Genomic DNA, 17,116 nt, shown 5'->3' on the forward strand with positions numbered 1-17,116 from the left:
GAGTCATTGAGTGGGTGATTGGATAACAGGAAAAAATGAATCAAGAACTGAAAATCTTTCAGGCAGAAATTATTTTTTAATGCCAGTAATTTACAAAGCAGGCAACATTATAAAATCCTGTGTAGGTACATAGAAATCAGATTTTTGTTCTCTGGATTAAAAGGGAAGTAGAATACTTTCTACTCTACCTCATCACTATTCCTATCAGAAATCCCTGAACGGCTTTTCTTCCCGCTAGTTCATTGCCCACCTTGGATATCTGCTAACTTCACAGCTGACTTAGAGGTAATAGAAAATGCTCAGTGAGAATGTAAACACAGTAGATGAACCGTAATGTCTTCCTCTTCTATGGTCACATAGCGTTCTAAATTATTACCACCCTAAACACATGGTATTTTATTGACTAGAATTGCGTAAGAACAAGAAGCACGATCTATTCACCTTTGTCTTCCAGCATTAGGCACAAAATATTTATGAAACTGAATTTTTAAAATATTACAAGCCCATCTTATAGTGCTATTTGCTATAATTAATTTATACTGAGAGCAGAAGTCAGTAGGTTTGCCTTGAATTCCTTTGATTCATGTGACAACAGTGTCTAATGTTGAAAAGTTAAAAGCATTTATTACACTGCCATTTGCTTGAAAGAGAAACTAATTCAACATCTGTCCAATTTACAGAAGCAGTCTAAAGCTATCAAGTTAAGTTTGTTGGCAGGGCCTTCCACCTTCTTTTTTATCACCCGTCTCTCCATTTCTAGATCCCATTCCTTTAGGACTGAACTACACTTCTTTTCAAGGGACTTTTTCCTCATCTACCACTCTATCCCAATATTCTCTCAATTGAGTATCATTGGAAAACTGCTAATAATTTTATTCCAGTGGCTTATTCTAGAACTTTACTTTTAAAACATGGGATAAAACCTAACTAACTCTCTCCCCTCCTAAAAAAAAATAAAAAATAAAAAGTATTCTTTATTGCTGATCTTCCAGGAATCACTAGCAGACTGGTGAAGGAAACATTTTTGGACAAAAGTCTTACAAGTACCTTCTTTTGGGGTGGTTGGCTCTGGCTTTATTTTTATCCCTACATGAAAAGACTTTTATAATCATATAGCTACTTTTGAAAACTCACCCATTCCAATTAGAATTCCTGTATTCCTACGAAATAAATGATTATTATTCCTTGGAAGACTGATAGAAAACTTGAAGGGCATGATCTTTATAACCAGAAAGATTGAGGTTCAAATTCTGGTTCTACGTGTAAGTTCTCAGCCTTCATTTCTTCATCTATAAAATGGAGATGGGGGCGCCTGGGTGGCTCAGTCGGTTAAGCGACTGCCTTCGGCTCAGGTCATGATCCCGGAGTCCCGGGATCGAGTCCCGCGTCGGGCTCCCTGCTCGGCGGGGAGCCTGCTTCTCCCTCTGACCCTCCCTCCTCTCATGTACTCTCTCTCTCTCTCATTCTCACTCTCTCAAATAAATAAATCTTTAAAAAAAAAAAAATGGAGATGGTAATCCCATTCCTCATAGGGTTGTTGTGAATTAATGTCTGAAAAGTCCTTAGTACAGTGTCTTGCACATTTAGACACATAGCAAATTATAACTGTTTTTATTACGTTTTAAGTATATCATTTTAACTTAGTCGTTTCTGCAAGGCTCAGCTGCTTCATTTGTAAAACATGGAAAAAACAGTCTCAGTTTTTACTGTGGCTGAAGGAAATGCTTGTCAAGCACCCAACACAGCACTCACAAATGGTACCCTGGAAGAGGTGACAGTGATGGTTGTTAGTAACAGCTGTTATATCATCATCATCATTATTCATGACAAAGCTGTGGGAGGAAAAGCAGCAAAGATTAACAGAGTCTCTTGGAACGTTTGACTAAAAGGACTAAGTTCTGAAGCAGAAAGTAAGGTAGAAAAAAAAAATTCCATTGAAGTCTCTTAGGCTTTGAATCTCATTTTACACCTTTGTTTTCCTTTCATATTTTGTTTTGTTTTTCCCAAGAAATATAGAGGAAAAAATGAGGTTGATAAAATTTGCTATATTGAGGTTTCCTGATTATGACCTCAAAAAAGAAGTAACCTGTCTTTTAACAAGTGTGTGGCCTTAAATGTGATATAAATACTTGTTTTTAGCTTCTGACCCACACTTTTGCAAAGGAATTAATTTGGGGTCAATATTTTCTACTGTTTCCTTGACTAATGGCTTTCCAGAGTGTATATACTACTAGCTTGCCATGTAGTCATAACAGCTTTTTTTTATTTGAAGATTTTATTTATTTATTTGACAGAGAGAGAGACAACAGGAGAGGGAACACAAGCAGGGGCATTGGGAGAGAGAGAAGCAGGCTTCCTGCTGAAGCAGAGAGCCCGGTGCGGCGCTCGATCCCAGGACCCTGGGATCATGACCTGAGCTGAAGGCAGACGCTTAACGACTGAGCCACCCAGGCACCCCTAGTCGTAACAACTTTAAGAAAACAAAGCCAAACCACTAAGTTTGTTGTAGGAATAGCTCTGTCTTAGGAATTCACACAGCACTGGGTTGGGTAAAGTGGGATATTTTACATCGAGAGAGGGTCACCTGATAATTGGGCACTGAATGACTTTTGCTTCTTCCCAAGAACTACTATCTTCCCTCCTACAGCTGATTTGTTAACTGATGGAGATAATTTTACTTTCAAGCACTGCTTTGTAAACTAGCCTGTCCTTTTCAGCTAGTATTTTGCCAGACCCACATAAACTTTCATGGCTGCACATTTCTCCTACAACCTGTAAGAGAATGAATTGGTTCTGTGGGTTGTTATCCACCTGTGTTCAGGTGCTTCCTAATCGTCTAGATTTTTTGCCAAAGTCTTTACATTAAGCACTACAGTCTAACAAGCTAACATTCTCCTACTCTCTACAACAGCTACCCTTTCTGTTAAACAGAAGATATGAAATCTAGGCCTTCTAAAAGTTCTATTTTGAGGCATTAGACAACACATATAACAATCCCTAACATCATAGATATATCTGGCTCATAAAGAAAATTGGTGCAACAGCAGTTAAAATTTTTCTTATCCATTTCCAACCATAAACTATTCCCCAGAGCCTAAATGAGCATATTGCCGCTCTAGCATTAGAACGTGCTAGTTTGACCATTCCCCTCACTCTGCTTTCTAAATATGCACTTTCGGGGAGAGGAGGATTAGTTTTATGACATGTTATGTTTTTAGGACCACCAGCTGTACAAAAGCATGAATTTCTATGTGAATTCAAACTGGAAGTGATTTTACTAAAATTAGAATTATAGAAGTTTGATATGAATTCCTTTGCCAGACTCTTAGGAGTTTAAATATAGCTTAAATACAGTAGAGATATAAGTAAAAACTACGATGTTCAATTCATATTCTAAGTATAGAAGCTCATTGTGTTCGGTCACAAACCACATCTTCAGCAGAAAACACTGTTATTTCTGATAGCTCAACGTTTACAGAAAATACAGTGCAAAAGCTGGGCTAATTTAGACCATCTTAAAAAGATCAGGTTGCTATTGTGCAGAAAATAATGTGGTCTATAAAGAGCCATTAGGTCTCGGGGACTTTGTTCATTTCATTCAGAATAATAATGCAGGGTTCACAGGCTAATGGGTCAAACACTCAATCCAACCAAGAAAAGAATAAAATGAAGGAAAAAAAGCTAATCACTCTCTTGTGTGATTTAGCTTTCCAGCAGTTAAATTTCTTTTTAAAACAAAATCTGAGAAATAGATTTTAATTCAGTTTTATGTGCTCTTAATTTTTAAAGGCATACTCAATGCAATTTCCTAAATGCTGAAAAAGGATAAGCTCCTTGACCAGGATGTACTCAACAGAAAAATTCACTTTTCTCCCAGGGCTTCTTCTAAGCTCACTTATATGTAACGGCAGTCACAATTTTTATTTCTTTTGGATTTGTTTCAAAAGAGCTAATTGAATTATAAATCAGATAAATTAAAATTGAGTAATCTGTGATATTCTACCATATTAGTTGAAAATGCATTAACTCCAAATGTCAGCCCTTAAAATAGAAAATAATGAAACAACAAGAAGGTTAAGTTGACATAGGTATTCATTGTGGAAAATCACACACACACACTCACACACAGAGCTCTCTCCCTTCACACACAGAACCAGGACCTGATCTACCTCTAACATTCTTGCTATCCATTCAGGGCACATGACAAGTTTCTGTTTATATGGAGTAATTGGCAAGTGATGAAGCTTGTTGGACCATGGCTCATTGTAATTATTTTATTTTTACTGCCTTTACTCACTGTCAGTGTCTTCATATTTAATATATTTAGAATTATTGATATTTATAGTGGACTGACTGGTAAATAGATGCATTGATAGATATGTTTCAGCTAAAATAATTAATGGAATATTATCCCCAGAAAGAATAGCAAATTCAAGACTCAAAGTTCTGCTTATGCTTTTATATGAAAGATAATTACTTATTGAACTTTTTCATTTAGGACAAAACCTGTATTTTAATTTCATTATCATTTGTCAAAGTGTTAACTAACCTGGAGTGCTTATTTATTGAAATGCAAGATTTCATAGACTCAGAGCTGGAGTGGACCTTAGCAGATCCAACCACCTTAGCTACATGGAAAAATCAACTTTTGCATGTAAGTATTACTGACTTTATCAAAGGTAAGCCATTTTACCAGAAAGAAATTCTTAACCTTGACAAGAGGCTCCAAGGGCTCCTTTATATAGATGTCAGATTATGTCACTTCTTCATGCATCACAGTCCAGTGGCCTCTCATGTCATTCAGAGTATATAACCTTGTCCCTTAGTGACCTGTAGGGCTCAGAGTGATCAGTCCCTCCCCCCACCTCTGGAATTTCACTTAACACTGTTTGCTTGCTCACTGTATTGCAATCACAGAGGGCTCTTTTTTGTTTTGAACAAACTGAGCCTTCTCCTGCCTCTGGGAATATGCACTTAGCCTGGAACGCTCTTGTCCTAGATATTGGCTTGGTTTGTCCCCTCCCTTCCTTCAGGGCACTACTTAAATGTTAGCTAATGAAGTAGGCCTTCCCTGACCACTCTATATTAAAACAACAGAATCAGAAAATGTTTCTCTGAACATCATCTCTGAGTGTTCCCATCTCCCTCATCCTATTTACTTTTGTCCATAGACCTTAACTACTATATATATGATTTTTTAGTTATGTATTTATTTACAGTCCATGTTGCCTTACAAGAATGTGAACTCCTTAAACCAGGGATGTTGTTTTGTTCAATAAAGATATGTGAAACGAATGAATGAATAAGAAAACTATACCCAGGATCAAAGTAATTTGCCCATTCTTCTTTTTGCCTATTGCAAATATTAGCCTTGGCTCTGCTTCTGAAACATTCTCTCCCTATTCTTGTATTTATATTTTTAGCCCCAACAGAAGACGTAGCAGGTGATGATCTTGTGTGACTTTGCTTTTTAAAGTGATACCATGCTTTTAACAATACCATACTTTTTTAATTAAACATACTCTATCTCCTGCCGGATAGTGATGGAGTAGCTTTTACTATCACTACCAGGTCTCAGGATCATATTTCCCAAAGAAGGGTTCTTCTCAAGCATCTCAGTTGCTTCTTTCCGGGACACAGTATAAAAACATCTACAGAGGTGAGACAAAAAACAGGATTTTTTTTTTAACTGATGAAGATCATAACTTGAAAAAATGCTACCAAAGTAACTCTAAGAGCTGCAGTTATTAACTTTTCTTAATTCCCAGCTTTCTTATTACAGTTACAGTGATACAATTACTGTTATTACAATTACAATTACTGCCACTATTAAATACACTTTATGCTTAAGGCCTTCCCTCTCTCATTCCCTCCAAACCTCTTTCTTTAACCAAAAAGACCTGAAAAGTTAATCTGTCAGCATGTAATCACCAGTATCATCTGAAAATCTAAGATAAGAATTAATAGTGTATCCCCAGCTCATAATCTCAGTTTATAATAAGCTCTTGGATAAATAACATTTGTTGGTGGTTTCTCTTCAGGGACACAAAGCATTTCTTTATATGCTTCTCTTGTATGGTCTGTTTTAAATAACTGGTATTTAAGGGTGTGTCTGAATTCACTCCTTTGGGTATAATATAGCTTTCTAACGGCATTGGTGCTATTTTTATGTGTAACATTTTTAAGAAAGCACTTCCCATCTTTATAGTAAATATTGTCGCCAATGAGAAGTCTGTTTTTGTTTTTTTTTTAAGATTTTTATTTATTTATTTGACAGAGAGCGAGAGAGGGAACACAAGCAGGGGGAGTGGGAGAGGGAGAAGCAGGCTTCCCGCTGAGCAGGGAGCCCTGTGCGCGGCTCGATTCCAGGAACCTGGGATCATTACCTGAGCTGAAGGCAGATGCTTAACGACTGAGCCACCCAGGCGCCCCAGAAAGTCTGCTTTATCAACAGAGAAAAATCTGGCGGGATATGCAATACCCCGAAATGTTAACAGTGAATATCTCTGGTTGGACAAAGAAGGATTTAATATTCTTTTTATCTATCTGTAATAAATATATATTACTTGTTTTATTGAGCAAAAAAGAAAAAGAAGCAGTCTTTGTGACTTTTAACCCATCAGTCCATCAGATGTCCCTGGTTTCAGCCAAGAGTGATGGTAAGCAGGTTTCAGCAATTGTGGTACAGCTAGACTCTGCGTGAGAACCTGATGTCACGGGTGGTACCCAGACAGGTTTCCCCGACAAGAAGACCACGTTTCCAGGAGGAAAGACTTCACCATCTTAGTCACACTTTCCAGTAATGGAAGAGCAAAAAATAAAGGTGTTGCTGAATTCACCCTGTCTGTGCCTCTTCATTTCCCCAATACCACCTTACACACTTTACACAGGGCCTTCCTCAAGTACAAACTCAATGACCACTCACTGACGGGACAACTGAATAGAAAATTCAGATACTTAAAATTCTTTGGTGTAATTTTCTGACAGAAAATCAGTCCATCATGGATTTGCATGGTGAAAAAAAAAAAACAAACATTCTTTCTACATAGCAGTTTTTATTTAGGCTTGAGCTTTGGAAAGAATATCTATTTGGTCTGAAGGTGTGGGTGGAAGGGGGTTTCCTGTGTGGTAAGAGGGTTGGTTCAAACCTGCATTTTGCATTTTGTTGATCATGACACAGAAGAGGAACTGTGGCATCAACTCAGAGATCTAATGTGACAGCTTACTGTCCCTGCTTTAATGAGGTCAGGGGCTCACTGTCTGATAACTGGAGATTAATATTAACAACCTAGTAACAAACCCCGGAGTTCGGGGTGCACTTACGCTGGCATAGGACTCAGTACATCTGCATAATCTTCAATCGGTTCCTTCTCCTTTTCCATAGCTGAGCTCGGGGTCCGTTCTATCTCAATCCTCCTTTTTTTCTCTCTCTCTAGGACTTCATGCAGTCGAATTACTTGCCCAGGGAGGAGGGACACGTGTAGGGGAACTGACAGCTGAAACCAATGAAAGCAGTAGGCAAACAAGAAAGACAGCCGAATGACTAACTGGTGTTAGCAACAAGGAGACCGCTGTGGTCCTCAGGGGCGCCACTTACCTGACACAGGTGGATGGATAGAATCATGAATAGAGGATCTTGGTATCTTAAAACTGCCTCCCAACCAACCAAACAGCTTTAACCTGTGCACGGTGCCCAACCTTCCGACAAGTGTTCCTTTCAACCTGGCACACAGCAAAGTATACCTACCTTGCACTACAAGCTAATTCGAGTAACAAACCTCTCACTGTTCATGCTGAGTTCACTCGTTCTTGCTGCCAGGGAAGTCCCAGAGCACCTGCAAGGTGCCCTGCTCTCCCACAGCTAACCTGGAATTAGCTCCCCCAGCCATACGACAACATGGAGTTGAGATGAACTGTTCATTAGATGACTGGGAATTGGTAGAGGTCCATATTCCAGTTTATTTGTGTGTATATTTCAAACTGACATTCACACATTAGGATTACTATACTGCTCTACTTCGTTTTGTTTTGACCTTTTTTAGAGATGTATTTTGGATTGAGCAACCTATGCCCTCCTGATATTCATACCTCTGATATACATCTCCTTATGGCCTATTTACATGTTCTTATTAATTCCTATTGTTTCTCTCTTACACATTGCATATATATGACATTTGAAATAAAAACATAATAAGGGTATGCAATCAAAAAGTTATTCCTCTGGATAACTAAACTAATAATCACTTCAGTTATTTCCTTATATACCAATCCAGAAACAAATAATAGAATGAGGTGAAACTAATGAAAAAGCTACGGCTTGGGGCGCTTGGGTGGCTCAGATGGTTAAGCATCTGCCTTCGGCTCAGGTCATGATCCCAGGGTCCTGGGATCGAGTCCCACATCGGGCTCCCGGCTCAGCGGGGAGTCTGCTTCTCCCTCTGACCCTCTCCCCTCTCATGCTGTTTCTCTCTCGCTCGCTCTCTAAAAAATAAATAAAATCTTTAAAAAAAAAAAAAGCTACGGCTTATTAATTGCCTATTATGTCCCAAGCATTGTGCTATCCCAAATCCTCACAGCAATACTATATTATAGGTAATGTTATTCCTACTCTACAAGTAGGGGAAAAAAAAAAAAAAGGTTCAGAAAGATTAACTAGCCCAGGATCACACAGCTAGAAAGTGGTAGACTCAACCTCCAGTTTATTTAATTCAAAAGCAAAGTCTCTGCTCTTTCGACTACAGTCTGTGCTTCTCAAACTTCTGGTAAAATTCTAACAACAGCATGGTGGGAATATACACGGAGTGTTCAGGGAACATGGTAAAAACCAACATTTACAGAGCACAAAATTTAAGACAACTTTTCTTCTCTCAGAAATTCACATGAATTTTATTTTGTATTCTGAATATACTTACGTACATGTTAATATGAAAACAATGCTTTTTATCCTTACCTCAAAGAAAAAAACTAAAAACAGATTTTTTATGCCAAAACATCAAGTATAATTAGTGTGCCAGGAAGAGGCACCCCAAGGTTTTCCAGTGGCTTTAGTGTTCTCCTTGATAACCTTACTCACATTCCCTTGGGGGACTTGGATCCCAATGTAAGAAGTGCCATGCCACACAATGATGCTTTTCCACAACACCGAAGCAGTTTCCCAAAAAGTTTCTTCCGCTTCACAAGGCAACATGTCTTTCACATCTTTAACTGGCCCCCTTTTCTAGCCTCCTATGACTTCCCTGCACGGTAGCCGAGCCTCCAACTTTTACTTGTTATTGGCTGATATAAAGAACCAGCATCCATCATCTCGGTAAAGTGCACTGCGTATTTCATATGACTGCAAAGCCTTCACTTAGGAGCTAGCATTGGACAGACTCTGTATTTAACTGACTGTAATAAACATAGAAAGTTTTCTTCTCTAAAGGTATTAGAGAACATGGTTCTTCTTTGGGGGCTGGCTCTCAAAGTCCCTCATGTTTATGACAGTTATTGCAATAGCTTCATTTAAAATAATGGTGGAGATCCTGCTGCAACAGTTAAATGTAAGCAGTTTTGGTCTTAACTATTTGTCTCTGATAAGATGCCACAGAGTTGAACATGTAAGCATAGCTTTGTCTTAAGACTCACTAAGCAAATGTTTGAAGGTGAATTTTCATTTTGATTGGCTCTCTGTTATATTGTTTGTTATTCACGAAATTCATCTCTTAGCATTTTATAAATACGTATTAAATGAATAAGAAAGTAATTGGAAAATAGTTTAGAAGATGCTATGTAAGCTATAGAAATCAGCGTAACAAAGGACCACGGTGTCAAAGGACAGGACCAAAAGGTAGATCTCCCTGACCACCTGTAACTCTCCAGCTAGGACAAGGCCCTGTTTACTTTCTACATAACAATAACAATTATCACAATTTTAAATTATCTTGTTCATTTTCTTTCTTCCTTTCCATCCACCTGATAAAAATATGAATTTCACGAGTAAGTGTAAGGTTTATATTGCTCCTTTTCAATTCTTGTATTTTTGACCCCTTTCACTCTGTGTGGTTCATAGCCAGTGTCCAGTAAATATTTGTTGAATTAATGAATCAATCAAAAGTAATGTCCTTCCTACCTACCTCTGTTACTGTAAGAATGAAGCCTCTCCATTCTTCCCCACTTTCTGTGTTCTCTGTCTAAAGAGGAAGACAAAAAGATAAAGACAAAGAAGAAGAGACATGAATGATTGTAAACATTAACTTCAGACAACTTTAGAATTTCATACAGTTGTTTCATAAGTCTCAAAATGTGTAAAACCATCAAAACCCAGCAAATCTTGATTTCGGCTCAGATCATGACCTCAGGGTCATGGGATCGAGCGCCCCATCGGCTCCCTGCTTAGCGTGGAATCTGCTTGAAATTTTCTTGCTCTCTTTCTCCCTCTCCCTCTGCCCCTCCCCCACTCATGCTTTTTCTCTCTCTCTCTCAAAATACATAAAATCTTAAAAAACAATCTTACTATACTGTACTCACCCTTCTTGTGATGATGTGAGCTGATAAAATGCCTACGTGATGAAATGAAGTGATATGTATGACATAGCCACTGTGATGGAGTGGTAGGCTACTATTGACCTTCTGATGATAGGTCGGAAGGAGGACCATCTGCTTCTGGACTGCAGTTGACTGCAGGTAACTGCAATCACTTTAAGCAGAGACTACGGTACTGTAACATTTTTTTCTGGGTGTGCTGGGTGTACAGTGACGACTTTAACAAACAGATTTCTGCTCATGGGGAGTTTAGGTTTTTGTGAGATTAATACCGTATTTTACAAACTATGTATATCTAACAGAGTTCTTTTTGGAGTTTTTCTGACTGTAACAATAATGTTCTTTATCATTTGTTTTCCTTTTCTAATACAGAATTCAATCCAGGATCACACATCACATTTAGTTGTCATACTCCAGTTTCCGTGATTGGGAACAGGTATCCAGTGTTCCTTTGGCTTTTCTTACAGTGGTATTTTTGAAGACTATAAGCCAATTACTTTGCAAAATATGTCTCGATTTGTGAAATATGGGTTTGTCTAATTCAGTGGTTCCCAACATGTATCATGTTGGACATGTCTCAGATTCATCTGGGAACTTGGTGAATGTCAATTCAAGAACAACTTTTTAAAAACGCCAGATGGGATCTCTTGACTTTGTGGGAGGACAAAAGTATATGGTTTCAACGTGCTTGTATACTAAACAAGGGAACATGCCCTTTCAAATCCCTATTTAGAAAACTGCAGTTTTTGGCAAAAGGCAAGAAATATTAACAAAGTACAAGACTTGGCAGCTCCTCTTAAAATTCCTCTTTTTCTCAGCCACTGGGTTGTGAAGAGGCCAATGCTATTTATAACCACAATTTGTTTCCAGCTATTGCTTCTCCTCACTCACCTTCAGTTGCACTTCCTCTTTTGGCAAAACAAGGGTGAATTTTGCACAATTCTTTTCAGTTGAATTCTGGTCAGTAAGGCATGTGAGGTCTATTAGGTCTAACTTGTCAACATACTGCAGAGATAAAGGAAATCTCATTACATTATTTCACGGGTAACATACATTAGGTCTGGCAGGCAGGAATATAAGTAATCTCTTCCTTTCAACTGATTTGTACCTTGCATGTTATCCCGGTTTTCAACTGGGCATCGCAACTCTTCCGAACCCAGAGGGCATTTGGAAAACGTATTATGTGGCGGTGTGCTGGACGTGACTCATCGGGTTAGCAAAAGCTGATCTTTTAATTTTTAGGAATTTTGCAAGCCAGTCACTAAACACAGCTATTATTAAAAATTAAATGATATTAAGCATACAATTATTTTAAAAACAAAGGTAATTAAATTCAAAACTCATTCTTTTCTTTTTTTTTCTAAAGATTGTATTTATTTATTTGACAGAGAGAGACACAGCGAGAGAGGGAACACAAGCAGGGGAGTGGGAGAGGGAGAAGCAGGATTCCAGTGGAGCAGGGAGCCCTGTGCGGGGCTCGATCCCAGGACCCTGGGATCATGACCTGAGCCAAAGGCAGACGCTTAACAACTGAGCCACCCAGGCACCCCACAAAACTCATTATTTTCTAGTTGTACTACTAAATAGTATTTACTATGCTCTTGAGGTTATTTACATCTTCATTTCTGTTTGATGGAAATACCATCTAACGGTGCATTACTGTACCTTTCTTCCCAATTCAGTGAGGTCACATTCATAGGTTGAAATCAGCTATGGTGGAAGTATTTACATCCTGGAAATTGGCAAATCTTACAAATTAGGGCTTGATTTACTCTTTAATTGTCCTAGGGGCCAGCAATTTTTTTTTTTTTTCCTGCACAGGCTAGATAGTAAATGCTTCCGGCTTTGTGGACCAAATGGAGTCTCTGTTGCAAATTCCTATTGTTGTTGTTGTTTTAATAGAATACTTTAAAAATGTAAAAAATATTCTTAGCTCAGACTGTACAAAATCAGGCCACCGGCTAGATTTGGCTCAAGGGCCACAGTTTGCTCTGCTCTGGTTGAGACATAAGAAAGTGAAGGAGAAAAATGTTAATAATGCAGGTCAAACTTTAAAGTTTGTTGTGTCTGAAACTTTTTCATTGTTAACAGAACAAAAAATTGACAAAATAGAGGGTGTTCTTCCATAATTCAGAAACTATTGTTACTCAGCAAAGAACTTGCCCATGTCATTGACAAAGAGGTGACATACATAATTATTTCTTTACTTTCCTCTTATTCCTTAATGTAAACAAAAATATCAGCCAACATTCATGTCAAATGTCATATTTAATGACAATAAATTTATTAGGGAAACAACAGTTTGGGAAACAACTCCATCTGTCAAATCATGATTGAATTACAATCATAGTTGGCTATGGATCCAAGTTCAGAAAAATCACTGAAAGTATTCTATGGGAATCAATTACCTATATGGAAATTACAATAAAGAATATTGTGTATTTTATTTTTTTAACTGTGTGCTACACATTCTTTTTATCAGTAATATTTATAATAGATTTATGTACATATATTCATATACACATTTTTTTTCCAGAATGCTATTTGACATTTTTCACATGCCACTGGTTATGAGGATCCTATTAAGAAATTCCTATCTTATCTCAATACAATAAGAATGTAATGTATGGTGATTAACGTAACATAATAAAAAAAAAGAAAAATAAATAAAAAAAATTTCTTCTGAACAATTGGTATATATGGACTGGTCTGTATGCAACTGGTCTGTATGCAACTGGCTTTCTAATATTAGATCAAAACCACCTCCAGTAAGCTCAGTAGAGTTTTTATGGCATAATATTTTTTTCTGAATTAGCCTCATTCTTGATTTCTTTTTATTTTCCTCTGTTTTGCCCAACATAACTTATTTTGCTATGTTCTTGTAGGTCTCCTTATTTTATTTTTCTGAATAAAGTAAGGCATAAAAATAAGTAAGTAAATTTTTTTCCAGACCTATTCCTATGTTGATGAAGTTAAGGGTAATTTGGGTTGGCCTATTTATTTTCAATGAACAAAGAGCAATTTAAAATGGAAGGGAAGGTATAAGGGAAGCAAGATAGAATTTCAAATTACACAAGATCTTTTTCTGATAGATTGTCTAGATTAAGCTAAATGAATTTTGCTGAGACAAAGGAGGAAGCAACAGAGGAAGAAGTGGCCAAATTAGATAGAGTGCTATAAACTGATCTATTGCTTAGAAGAAAGGAACTTACATCTTTTTTTTTGTTTTTTTTAATTGTAGTGTTGAAAAGAGCCTTAAAGGTCATCTGTCTAATCTATTGCCCTCTGATGCTTGAATCTCCTTCAGGGTATCCCTCCATGTAGCCATCCTGTCTATGTTGGAATATCTCAAACAACAGGAAACTCAGGCCTCCTATGCCACTCTGCCTGCTAGCAAGCTTTTCCTCATATTAAGCCATAGTTTTTCTTCCAGAGAATTTCCATCCATTGGTCCCAGTCCCCTTTCTCTGCAATAACATGAAACAAATTCACAGGCTCTTTCACATGACCTCCTGACAGCCTTTCAAATAAAGGCAGCTTTAAATTCTTCCCAACTATCCGCCGAATATCTAGTTCTCACCTGTTCTGTCTCTGTGCTTTCTCCTGAGACTATCACCCAACACATTTCCTAAAGCCTGTACCCTCTTTTAACAAAATCGGTAGATGGACAGTTCTGCAGGATTTCATTGTAACAGTCTCTTCGTGACACAGTGGTTCAGAATGCTGGCTCAGGAGCAAGATCTGGATTATATCCCTTTCATTCACTGTCTGATCTTGCACAATTTCTGAATCCTGAAACTTGACTACCCTCATCTGTAAGTGGTGATTAAAACAGTACCCACTCTGCAGAGTTGTTATGAGAATTAGATGAGTTTGTATATAAAATGCTTGAATGTGGGCACCTGGGTGGCTCAGTCGGTTAAGCGTCTGCCTTCGGCTCAGGTCATGATTCCAGGGTCCTGGGATCGAGTCCCACATGGGGCTTCTTGCTCAGCGGGGAGTCTGCTTCTCCGCCCCTCCCCTGGCTTGTGCACTCTCACTCTCTCTCAAATAAATAAAATTTTTAAAAATTTAAAAAAATAATAAAATGCTTGATTGCTTACTCTGTGCCAGCTACTCTCTTAAGTCCTTACCTTCACTACCTTGTTTAAACCTTTTGATAACCTCATGACATGGGCTACACTTTTCATCCTAATTTTAGAGATGTGAAAATAAGCGTGTTGGACAAGATCTTTTATTTGGCCGTCTAGGTATACTTTTATCCCTTCACTGCACAGTGCTACGCACCAGGAGAGAGACTAATGTGGACAACATCTGACTTCCCACTGGGTGGGACCCTGGTTGACACTGGCAGGAGATCAGAAGACTGAGGAGAGTGAGCTATTTATTATCCTATGCAATTGTTTCCTCAGTCAAAGATCATACTCTTCTCAATGCACTCACCTTCGCACACCTCTGTTCACTGTTCTCCCACTTTTTTTTCATATGCTGGACGTGATAGAAGGGTGCTGTTACTAGCCTCAGAGTTCTGTTCTACCCTTTGTGGTTTTCCTACATCCTGTCCACAGCTTTGAATATAGCATCTTCATTAAACTTTCTTCAAAAATGCCCAATTTGCGGGGTGCCTGGTTGGCTCAGTCAGTGGAGCATGAACTTTTCATCTCGGGGGTTCGAGCCCCACGTTGGGTGTAGAGATTACTTAAAAATAAAATCTTAAAAAAAAAATGCCCAATTTGAGATGTCATCTGTTTCCTACCACTTTCCTGCCTGATAGACTGAGACACAGAGAGGTTGGTAACTGGCCTGAGAACCAACAACTAACAGTGGCAGGGCCAGCGTAAACACCCAGGCAGTCAGCCTGAAGAGCAGGCTGTCGTGACTAAGCGGTACCGCCTCCTGCCAGGGAGTAAGTGAGCAGTACCTGTTTGCTCTCCTGCTTACCTGTGCTACACACGGTGTAGGCCAGGGGTTGTCATGGGTTTACTGACATCCATAGGAAATAGGAAGGCACAACAGAAGAATTCATTTTGTTAAATTTATTATGGTGTTTGGAAACACCTTTACACAGATCTATCCAGAACTCTGGTGAAAGATGATCATTTTAAGTGTGTTTTTTGTTTATTTTTTGAAACAACGTCTGGTGAGTTTACCACAATTGGCACTGAAATGCCTGCAGCTGGAATACATCACAAAGGCTCTTTTTCTGTTCCTTTCACTAGATCTGGACATGTAATAATGATGTTCTAAGAACTGTGGGCTACTACATCCACGGTCCAAAGTGTTTATATTTAAACAAGTGACCAGGGGTGCCTGGGTGGCTCAGTCGTTAAGCGTCTGCCTTCGGCTCAGGTCATGATCCCAGGGGCCTGGGATCGAGCCCCACATCGGGCTCCCTGCTCAGCGGGAAGCCTGCTTCTCCCTCTGCCACTCCCCCTGCTTGTGTTCCCTTTCTCGCTGTGTCTCTCTCTGTCAAATAAATAAATAAAATCTAAAAAAAAGAAATAAACAAGTGACCAGATCATAAAATCTCCTAAGGGCACTGCATTCCAAGGTAGGCAAGCATTTGGCACTAAAATGCTATTTGTGGAAAAAATGAAATACACAGTTTTCGATTTTTGTGGGAAAGGTGAAATACAAATCACTTATTTGAAATTACTACTAATAAATAAGTCTTAGAATCTCTTCATTGTTATTCTCATGCTTAAGCTCTTAGAAGTCCTCTATAGTGGGTTATGTTTTTGTCTCCCTAGGAAAATTAAATTGTGACATATGTTATAAGGCTTTGGGGGTTATCTAGTTCTTTTCAGATCATTAGTGCATGCTAGAGCAAGGTAAAAAGCTGGGGAAATTTAGGTTATCCCTTGGCATTAAACAAGTTGTATCCAGATATCTGGCTGAAGTTCTCACATTTCGAGGCACCCCCGTGGCTCAGTCAGTTAAATGTCTGCTTTCAGCTCAGGTCATGATCTCGGGGTCCTGGGATAGAGCTCTGCGTCGGGCTCCCTGCTCAACAAGGAGTCTGCTTCTCCCTCTCCCTCGGCCCTTCCCCCCTGCTTGTGCTCTCTCTCTCTCTCAAATAAATACATAAAATCTTAAAAAAAATAAAATAAAAATTTCACGTTTCAGCTGTTTCTATTATTGGCATCCGAAAGAAAAAAAAAATGCAAAGTTAAAGGCATGAGTTTATACCTTCTTCTGAGGTGCCCTGGAAATTTTACCATAGGTCTTATACCTGATAGCTCCCACAGATATAACAAAAGTTCTTATTTGAATTGGTTTTACTAGAATATATTTACGTCGGAAGACAGAAAACCCCAAATGAATAAAACTATACGACAAGTCTATATTAGGAAAAATTCAATCAGCTGAATATGTTTTACTACTTACTGTTGGACTTTTTTTGTCAGAATAAAAGAAAAGTGTAGTTCCTCTCAACTCTGTCCAATAATGTTTATACTCCTGTGGAAAAAAAATTATAAGCATTATTTCATTGGTATATATTCACGTATTTTCCTATTAATATTTTTCTTTGTAACTTTCTTAATTGCTATTTGATATAAGGTTCTTCTTTATCCTGAGATAAATCACCTAATTT

General features: G+C 38.3%; 1 protein-coding gene across 1 annotated transcript in view; it reads right to left on the reverse strand.

The window, feature by feature from the left end:
* The window catches only part of STAP1 (signal transducing adaptor family member 1), a 42,442-nt gene that overhangs the window by 14,873 nt on the left and 10,453 nt on the right, over positions 1-17,116 (reverse strand). The window contains exons 2-6 of the mRNA XM_021702268.1: positions 16,909-16,980; positions 11,413-11,526; positions 10,113-10,169; positions 7,324-7,496; positions 5,523-5,651 (exon numbers count right to left, since the gene is read on the reverse strand). Coding sequence (XP_021557943.1) covers positions 5,523-5,651; positions 7,324-7,496; positions 10,113-10,169; positions 11,413-11,526; positions 16,909-16,980 — 545 coding nt within the window. The remainder of the gene's footprint in view (positions 1-5,522; positions 5,652-7,323; positions 7,497-10,112; positions 10,170-11,412; positions 11,527-16,908; positions 16,981-17,116) is intronic.

The sequence above is a fragment of the Neomonachus schauinslandi genome, chromosome 2 (genome assembly GCF_002201575.2).
Source record: "Neomonachus schauinslandi chromosome 2, ASM220157v2, whole genome shotgun sequence".
Taxonomy (NCBI): domain Eukaryota; kingdom Metazoa; phylum Chordata; class Mammalia; order Carnivora; family Phocidae; genus Neomonachus; species Neomonachus schauinslandi.